Source organism: Adelges cooleyi, unplaced genomic scaffold, assembly GCF_023614345.1.
Source record: "Adelges cooleyi isolate 19-005CV unplaced genomic scaffold, UGA_ACOO_1.1 ACOO_flye_CR_arks_rails_tigmint_CR_PRNA_38, whole genome shotgun sequence".
NCBI classification, from domain to species: domain Eukaryota; kingdom Metazoa; phylum Arthropoda; class Insecta; order Hemiptera; family Adelgidae; genus Adelges; species Adelges cooleyi.
The window spans coordinates 792060-802157 of record NW_026096056.1 but is presented as its reverse complement, the minus strand read 5'-3'; the positions used below and the strand labels follow the sequence as shown (position 1 = coordinate 802157).

Genomic DNA, 10098 nt, shown 5'->3' with positions numbered 1-10098 from the left:
TAGTGTGAAGAACTTAACATGACTCAAAATTTGTTATTCATTTTGATAGAACACTTAAATAAATAAGTTGCTAAAAAAAATGTATAGTTTGGCTGTATTGAACTAGGTCCTATAACAAAAAACAATAAATTATATAACAATTGTACACACAATTTTTTGGCGAACCCAAAAATAATATACACTCCCTTCCAAACTCCTACCAAATGAGACAAACAATTTTGTGCAGAACATATCTTTATATATAATGTAATAAATTGTACTGTTGCTCCAGTAGTATTCAACTTTTTTGGTGCTTGACTTTAACTTAAAATCCAAAAGTTCAAATATAATTTAGCATTTCAAAATCCATACATTTTAAGATACTATTAGAGTATAGTTTCTTAATAAAAATGAATTTTAAAATAATTATTTTGATTGCAACATCCGTATTTTTCATTGTAATGGCAACGTATACAGGTACATAAAAAACAGTATACAAATGTAAAAAAAAGAGACGTTGACTTTTTGTTATTTTAAACAAGCTTTTACTTTATAATTTACTTAACTTTTTATCGATATTAATTAATTTATGTTATACAAATCTATTTTTCATGTTTTAGGTGTTGATGCAGGTAAGTTTAAAATTGAATTGCTCTATTTTTATTTATTATTCGTATTTCAATGACTGACATAATTTATACCTTGTTTTTAGTTTTTCGATAAAATATAATAGCAGTTTTAAATGACTTAACCTACTTTTAAAACAATATTTATGTAGACATTTGTTAACCTATATGAAATAAGAGGTTTAAAAGACAAATTTAGGAATGTTTGTTTGGTACTGTTAATACATTATATAGCTTTGTTTATTCAATATCGCAATTATTTTACTTGTATATCTTATACGTGGAACATTTACATGACTATAATAAACCTAAACGCTTTTGGATTAAAATAAAAACATACAATTTATGCATAATAATTTATACACAAGGATAAAAAAAAAATAATTAATTAACTTTTTTTTTCAATATTTCAGGTGACCCGGAACGTAAGTAAATGGATAATATCAGTTTATGGGCTTCACAAATATACTAGCAGTTTTAAAATTATTTTCTTAAAAATTATAAAGCTTAAAATGTGTATATAATGCCTTAAATTGTCGAAAATAATAAAACCTTTCCCTTGTTCATGAACATAATATACTGTATTATTTTGCATATCCGGTTATAATATTATTTTAAGATTTTTACATGTGGCTATGATAAAATTTAATGGTTTTGGATCAAAAGAAATTTATATAACTTAAAAAAATATATTTTTGTCATTCTTTTCGATTTTTCAGAAAAAATTCCCCCTTCAGGAAGTCGCGATGGACTACCACCACTACATACAGGACCACCAGCAAAACGAAATCCAGAACCACCAAAATCACCAACACCGCCTTCAGGACGAGGACCATCGCCAACAGTGCCTCAAGCACCAATACAACCAAAAAAACCGTAACCAAACCACCTGGTAAGTTTTATGATTTTATAAAACTTATATTGGTTATAAGAGTGTAATTCAATATACAATTTTATCATTTGTTTTTCAAATAACTGAAAGTCGGATGATAGTATAAGTTTATTAGTTTATTAGTAATTTACAAACATACTTAAACCCATCAGCGCCTAGCGTTACAACGTATGGCAACATCCATTTTTTTTAAGTACATATTATTTTTTTTAAACTCAAAAAAATAATAAGAAATAAGCACCCAAGATACCAATTATTGAAGAAAAAAACAAAACACCGGCGTTAAAGGGTTAAGTTTTAAAATTATTTTCAATAAAGCTGAAAACGTTTAATTATTATACTTAAATTTTTTTATAAACGATTATTTTTACACATAATAGTTTGATATTTTAAAATCACATTTATTTCCAAACTGAAACAATGGATACTAGTAAATCCTAAGATTTTATTTTAAATGCAAACGTCTTGTACTTCGTAATTTATAAAGAAGCCTAACTTAATTAAAATTAAAATTCATCTGTAAACGATTTTTTCACACAATATTTTAATATATATTTTTTTTTTTAGCTCAAAACTAATCAAATTTACCACCAAACCGCAGTATCCAAAATCCGTGTCACAATCTGAAAATTAATATGCTTAATAATATGTGTATATTGTAAAATGTTCTACTTTGCTTATCATAACTGTTTTTCAACCTTCAGATTTTTCTAATAACAATGTATTCCACATAACATATTCTGTTACCTATCATATAAATGTTATTATGTCTATTAAATATACCTATGTACCAATAAAAATGATATTTACCGAATAAGTAAATTTGTGTTTTATTGTCTAATCAATTCTAACAATTTGTTTTGACTTCTGCTTCCTCCTCTTATTTTTAATTCTTTATTATAAAATGTCTATGGGAATACGATAAATAGTGACAATTGCTTAACTTTAAAAATTATAACAAATATAAATATACAATGTATAATTAATTTTGATTATTTACTATTTATACTCATTATGCTATTGATTTAACCTTGATGCTTTGTCTGATTAGGTTAGGTTAACCACATATGTAATGAGCAGTACGGCATATGTGTTTTTTGCTTTAAAAGCAAAACATGATTCCAGTAATAAAATGAATACTAAATATTATACATCTTAACATTTATTTTAATATTACTACCATTGCTAAACTTTTAATACATTTTAAGAAAAACGAAGTTTTATGTTTCAACTCTAAAAAAACAATTTACTGTCATAAAAAGACGAGTGGGTATCATTTTTACTAAAGATTTCGTACAAATTTTAAACAGATCAAAAACTGTTTTCATATTTTTTGTTTTTTCGACAATACCACAAGCAAATGCAATATAGTTGTTTAATGGTTATTACGGTTCATAGTAACATAGAAGTTCACCCCATTTACAATTGCTTAGCATGCTAAGGTGTTTTTAGTATGTATATTCTGCCAAAGTACTATTGTTTACTGTTACCTATTATATAAATTATATTATTATTATTATGTACATATAAGAATACATTTTAAGAAAAACAGAGTTTATGTTTCAACTCAAAAAAAACAATTTACTGTCATAAAAAGACGAGTGGGTATCATTTTTACTAAAGATTTCGTATAAATTTTAAACAGATCAAAAACTGTTTTCATATTTTTTGTTTTTTCGACAATACCACAAGCAAATGCAATATAGTTGTTTAATGGTTATTACGGTTCATAGTAACATAGAAGTTCACCCCATTTACAATTGCCTACGCATGCTAAGGTGTTTTTAAGTATGTATATTCTGCCAAAGTACTATTGTCTACTCAATCGTCAAGAACAAATAATGGAACAAAAAAACAAGAAAAAAAATTTATTTTAAAATTTGCATTACAATTGACCTAATTTAATTGATATACTATATCGTGCTGATTTTGGCGGTGGAATTATTTTTAATATTAATTTTATTTTTACATTGGTATATAATCTCTTACGTTTAACGTCCGCTATTCCCACCGATCGGGGCTTAGACGGTTAAGATTTGGCATTTTTTGTCTTATAGCTGGCTGCCGACCTAACGTTACCAAACAAGTTGGCCGCTCAGATAGGTGCAGGTGACCATTTAGAACAGATTAGAACTATATAAATGCGTATACATACGTGATGACAATTTTTGTGAATTATTTCCTTATCTTACAACGGTGATTAACGAAAATGCATTTATTTTCAATAAAATACAATTAGGCACAAAATATGCAATTTACCGACCACCCTTTGTTTTTATCATCATGTAGTATTTTTACGCTGATTACGAATCGCAAGTCAAAATTTGGCGCACTCCTCTAGTTTCAAATTTCTTCAATAGCTTCTTAAAATTTGCATATTTTTGCATATATAACAATAGGTGGTAGCGACTGGCAACTGCAGCCACAGACGCTCGCCACCACACCATACATTTGTCAGCGACGCGAGTGTGCGCTGCTACAGTGTTATTTATTTTTGTTATTATTATAATATTATCAACGATGTAATGTCAATATTGTATTGAACAACAATATAATTTTCTTAATTATTAAAGCTTTAAGTTGGTAATTCATTAACTATACAAAACAACTCGCCAGCCAGCTTTGGGAGTCGACGCGAGCTCCTTGAAATTCCTAACCAGCGTAAAAAAATACTAAAACAAAGATACAAAAAAAAAAGGGTATCTGGTAATGTGCATTTATACCTAAAATTGTAAGTATATTATTTTATTTTATTGGCTAACATTATTACCAACTATAAAAAATGAAATTGAAAAACGCAACTTGGCCAGAGCAAATAAAATCAATACACCGGACCTAGATATCAGAAAATAATATTGTCCAAAGAGTTTTTTCAAGTTTAAGGAACTTAGTTAACATGATTTAACTAGAATATTAAAATTAAATTTGTTTTGTGTTAAATCATATTTAATTATTAGATGTTATCGTGTTATTCGAAGTTGTAAAGCATTTAAGGATTTGTAAATCAATACATATCCAATCAATACATAAATTCATTAAATAGGCTTTTTCAGTTGCTCCTATGCCGTTAAATAGCCAACTGGTACTTAACAGTTTTAATTTATGGCAACAAGCACAAAAACAAGTGCTTGAGTGGCTTTTGGTAAGCTATCGCAATTATCAGTACCGGTTCCATAATTTACATATCCTGATAACCTATTTCCTTTAAAACTAATGCTTTCCTTAATGTACATTTATCTATTAAATAATTTCAACATGACTTTCAAACGTTTGGATGCGTCGAGCGTATTAAAGCATACAAGACTTAGAACGAATACTGTTTTCGTCATACATTTAATAATAACGTAAATTATATAAGATGTTATTTTTCAAACCTAAAAGAAACATGTACAAAACAAACAAGCGAGTTACAAGTCAGCTTTATTTAGAATTATAACCGTGAACTGTTGGTATTGCTCATTTGTTAAAATTGTTATCATTTCTTATTAATTTTACATTAGAATTATCATGAGCCGTTTAAGAATCGTGTTGATTTTGGCTTTAGTGATATTAACAACCATACACTCAGGTATGTCGTTCTGCGTGATAAATATATTTTTATACATTAAACCATAGATGTACAGGTTTGAACGCACAACATAATGGCTATTTCTTCGGTTATAGCTACACACTAAGCTGTTTTTAATTTGTGTACAGCCTATTCACTTTTTTACTCTTTTTCAATGAATCCGCTATATTTATTCATATTTTATTACCGTGAAATTTGCAAAAACCTGACATCAGGAACAAAACTAATGACATGGATATATCTGAAAATTACCCAAAAAATGTTTCAAAATATGAAATATTTGATACATTCATAATAGTGCACTTGTTGAATATAAGCTTTAAGTAAAATTCTTCCACATCATGTGATTTTGTTTCCACTCTAAATATATTTAGCTACATAAAGATCTTTTTAGAGTTAAACAAAATTATATGTATTCGAATATTTCACAACGTCTGTTGGATTGTAAACAAATGTCTGTTGGTCATAAAGATTCAACTTTATTATTGCTCTTTAGAAAAAACATGTTGTTTTTATCGGTGGTTTCGTCGTTTGTGTATTTAAGTGTTTGAACCATTTTTCTGAATTTACTGTAGCAATGTAAAACAGTAAAAAATCTTTAAAGCTTAACACATTATGCCATTAAGCTTAACAACTGTTTTATATTTTACAAAAAAAAAACGTATAGTTTTTTTTTTGGTCAATTCCCAATTTTCATTAAAAAATGTTTTATATTGATAGAATATTATCACATACATATTAGGTAACATACTAATACAAAGTATGCTACTACTTTACACCTTAATTAATATAGCTATAGCGCTTTTACATATTTTATTATTGATATTTTATGCATTCAACTTGCTTTTAAAATTTTATTTCAATCATATGTTTACACAAAACCCATCGATTTATATTCTTACATGATAATATACAGATTTTACAACTCTTTAAATAGTTTTATTTTGTCTTTACGAAAACGTGTTATTATATATCGATGGTGACATCTGTTGCCATCTAAATTAGTGACAAACTCTAGGTATCATACATTTTTCAGTTTTAACATTATACATCACAAAACTATTATTGTTTTTTTCGAATACAAGTAGTTTTTTTTAAAGTAATACGTTTTATTATTTGTGTATTTAAATGTTAGAACAATTTATTTTCTTGCATTGTGGAACCCTGATTTTACAATAATTATAGATGAATAGTTAAATATAGGATACTCGTGTACAAATACATAGCTTTGAATAAAAAACAGATTTGTGTAACGTTCTGATTACTTAGGATCAACTAATTTTCAAATTACAAAAAAAAAACACACTATTTTGGCAGTAAACAAATTTTTGTAGTCCTGATGTTTCCCCTGCTCAATATGTTAGGTTAGGAAAATTATACTCGTTGAATAATTTATAAACAGGTTTTTTTTTTAGTTGTAACATAAAACTTTGTTTTTCTTAAAATGAGTTTATATAACAGAAAATGTGTTTATTACGGGATGCCAGCAGGCAAAGCATCAAGGTTAAATCAATAGCATAATGAGTATAAACAGTAAATAATCAAAATTAATTATACATTGTATATTTATATTTGTTATATTTTTAAAGTTAAGCAATTGACACTATTTATCACATTTCCATAGACATTTTATAATAAAGAATTAAAAATAAGAGGAGGAAGCAGAAGTCAAAACAAATTGTTAGAATTGATTAGACAATAAAACACTAATTTACTTATTCGGTAAATATCATTTTTATTGGTACATAGGTATATTTAATAGACATAATAACATTTATATGATAGGTAACAGAATATTTTATTTGGAATACATTGTTATTAGAAAAATCTGAAGGTTGAAACACAATTATGATAAACAAATTAGAACATTTCACAATATACACATTTTATTAAGCTTATTAATTTTCAGATTGTGACACGGATTTTGGATACTGCGGTTTGATGGTAAATTTAATTAGTTTTGAGCTAAACAAAAAAAATATATATTAAAATATTGTGTAAAAAAATCGTTTACAGATGAATTTTAATTTTAATTAAGTTGGGCAACGCTAGGCACTAAATGATGGGTTAAAGTATGTTTGTAAATCACAAAAACTTATTCTATCATCCGACTTTCAGTTATTTAAAAAACAAATGATAAAATTGTATATTGAATTACACTCTTATAACCAATATAAGTTTTATAAAATCATAAAAACTTACCAGGTGGTTTGGTTACGGTTTTTTTGGTTGTATTGGTGCTTGAGGCACTGTTGGCGATGGTCCTCGTCCTGAAGGCGGTGTTGGTAGTTTTGGTGGTTTTGGATTTCGTTGTGGTGGTGGTCCTGTATGTAGTGGTGGTAGTCCACCACGACTTACTGAAGGGGAATTTTTTCTAAAAAAATCTAAAATATATTTTTTCCCTAGTGCAACATGTCTAATTTATATATATTTCTTTTGATCCAAAACCATTAAATTTTATCATAGCCACATGTAATAATCTTAAAATAATATTATAACTGGATATGCAAAATAATACAGTATATTATGTTCATGAACAAGGGAAAGGTTTTATTATTTTCGACAATTTAGGTCATGTTATACACATTTTAAGCTTTATTGAACATAATTTTAAAACTGCAAGTATATTTGTGAAGCCCATAAACTGATATTATCCATTAACTTACCTTCCGGGTCACCTGAAATATTGAAAAAAAATTACTTAAATACTTTATGTTATCCTTGTGTATAAATTATCATGTATAAATTGTATACTTTAATTTTAATCCAAAAGCGTTTAGGTTTAATATAGTCATATATATGTTCCACGTATAAGATATAAATGTAAAATAATTGTGCAAAAAAAGCTATATAATATATTTTCATATTCATTTTTGTCTGAGAAGCCACAAAAAAAATGTGTATTTCTTTATTTATTAACAGTACCAAACAAACATTCCTAAATTTTTCTTTTAAACCTCCTATTTCATATAGGTTAACAAATGTCTACATAAATATTGTTTTAAAAGTTGGTTAAGTCATTAAAAACTGCTATTATATAATAAATAAAAATTGAGCTATTCAATTTTAAACTTACCTGCATCAACACCTAAAACATGAAAAATAGATTTGTATAACAAAAATTAATTAATAACGATAAAAAGTTAAGTAAATTATAAAGTAAAAACTTGTTTTAAATAACAAAAAGTCAACGTCTTTTTTTTTTTACATTGGTATACTGTTTTTCATGTACCTGTATACGTTGCCATTACAATGAAAATTACGGATATTGCAATCAAAATAATCATTTTAGAATTCATTTTTATTAAGAAACTCAAATAGTATCTTAAAATGTATGGATTTTTAAATGCTAAAATATATATGAACTTTTGGATATTAAGTTAAAGTCAAGCACCAAAAAAGTTGAATACTATACTAGAGCAACGGTAGAATGTATTACATTATTTATAAGGATATTTGCTGCACCAAATTTGTTCGTCTCATTTGGTAGGGGTTTGGAAGGGAGTGTATATTATTTTTGAGTTCGCCAAAAAATTGTGTGTACTATTGTTATGTAATTTATCGTTTTTTGTTCTAAGACCTAGTTCAATACAGCCAAACTATACATTTTTTTTAGAAACTTATTTATTTAAGTGTTCTATCAAAATGAATAACAAATTTTGAGTCATGTTAAGTTTTTCACACTAGTGGTGTAAAAAAGTATAGGTTACTCTGTAACTGTTAGATTAAAAATATACAATTAAATCAGTATTATACAGGATTAGGAATAGTTATTAAAGACTAGTCAATGGCAGAAATAAATCAATTTTTGATATTGCCGTGTTATTTTAACATATTAATGCAATTCTATTTTATCATTATCAACTAGGGTTTTATATACACTTTTAGGTCAATTTAAGTCCAGCATTTTCATTTTTTTTTTAGTTTGCTATCGATACATCAAACATCTCTTTTAGCCTATACTTTACCACAGCTTTTTAAGATTAACAATTTTACAAAAATTTTGAATACGGAGTGCAATAATGCTGTGGAAATAATTAGAACAGTTCTAAATACCGATGTACATAGTATTAAACCCAAAAAATACCATTAACCCTAATAAGCTTTGAAATTTCATCTAGTTGGTACTTGGGGGGTTTAAAGTTGAAAAAGTTTACATTTATTTTATTGGGCTAGATCGGTCCGGGCTGGGTAGAATGGGACTGAAAAAATTTCTAAGTACTAACATAACATTCTTCTACACCGATAAAATTCGATATTACAATCTAATTAGAAATGTTTATTATTATACATTTTAAAACTATTCGAAATTCAAATCTTTTAAAATAATATATGTATAACTATTGCAACATCAAGATGCTACCGTGCAAGAAATAAAATAGGTCAAACATAAAAATACTACAAAAACCACTGCAAAACAAAATTTGTATAAAAAACACTTCGTTTTCGATAAAAATAAAAAAATAAAAAACTTAACAAATTGGTTTTGTAAAATACGAAGATTCCTTTAATATTCAAAGTTTGTGATACCTGTAGGAACTTACCATTTGTTTACATTACAACAGTCGCTGTGAAAAACAGCTTAGTTTTGATAGCAACGTTAACTTTGCTAGCAACATATTTTCATGTTGAAAAATAACCTTGAAATTTAAAACCATACAAATTGTAGGAAAATATGATATTAAGTCTTTGAAAAAGTATTGCTAGCTTTGTGCAAAAGAGAACATTTGATCTAAAAATGCTTTTTAAGTGTAAAACACTTAAATAAAATGGATAATAAAACCATGCAAATTCTTTTTGTAAAATACGAAGATTCTTATAATATTTAAAGTCTGTGATACCTATAAGAACTTACCATTTGTTTACATCACAACAGTCACTGTGAAAAACAGCTAGGTTTTGATAAAAAAGAATAATACTTCATTGGATTACAATTTAAACAATAAATGATTTTACAAAAACTCTTAGTTATAAGTTAAAATTATAAAAAATTTCCGATTCAGGAAAACGTAATACATTAACTGTAAATGTTT

General features: G+C 26.5%; 1 protein-coding gene and 1 long non-coding RNA gene across 5 annotated transcripts in view; one reads left to right on the top strand and one right to left on the bottom strand.

Annotated features, from left to right (window-relative positions):
- Nucleotides 1–255: 255 nt before the first annotated feature.
- Nucleotides 256–10098, top strand: part of LOC126841219 (proline-rich protein 2-like) — a 47745-nt gene continuing 37902 nt past the window's right edge. The window contains exons 1-5 of one of the 3 annotated variants that reach the window (XM_050577550.1): nt 258–456; nt 600–611; nt 1019–1030; nt 1325–1497; nt 2065–2303. In XM_050577550.1, coding sequence (XP_050433507.1) covers nt 390–456; nt 600–611; nt 1019–1030; nt 1325–1485 — 252 coding nt within the window. In that variant the 5' untranslated portion in view covers nt 258–389 and the 3' untranslated portion in view covers nt 1486–1497; nt 2065–2303. Of the gene's footprint in view, nt 457–599; nt 612–1018; nt 1031–1324; nt 1498–2064; nt 2304–10098 lie in introns of those variants that run through there. The other 2 variants (XM_050577552.1, XM_050577553.1) reach the window with 2 other exon arrangements.
- Nucleotides 6789–10098, bottom strand: part of LOC126841267 (uncharacterized) — a 47339-nt gene continuing 44029 nt past the window's right edge. The window contains exons 1-5 of one of the 2 annotated variants that reach the window (XR_007686151.1): nt 8298–8471; nt 8142–8153; nt 7732–7743; nt 7268–7439; nt 6789–7030 (exon numbers count right to left, since the gene is read on the bottom strand). This is a non-coding gene — a long non-coding RNA (uncharacterized LOC126841267). Of the gene's footprint in view, nt 7031–7267; nt 7440–7731; nt 7744–8141; nt 8154–8297; nt 8472–10098 lie in introns of those variants that run through there. The other variant, XR_007686152.1, reaches the window with a different exon arrangement.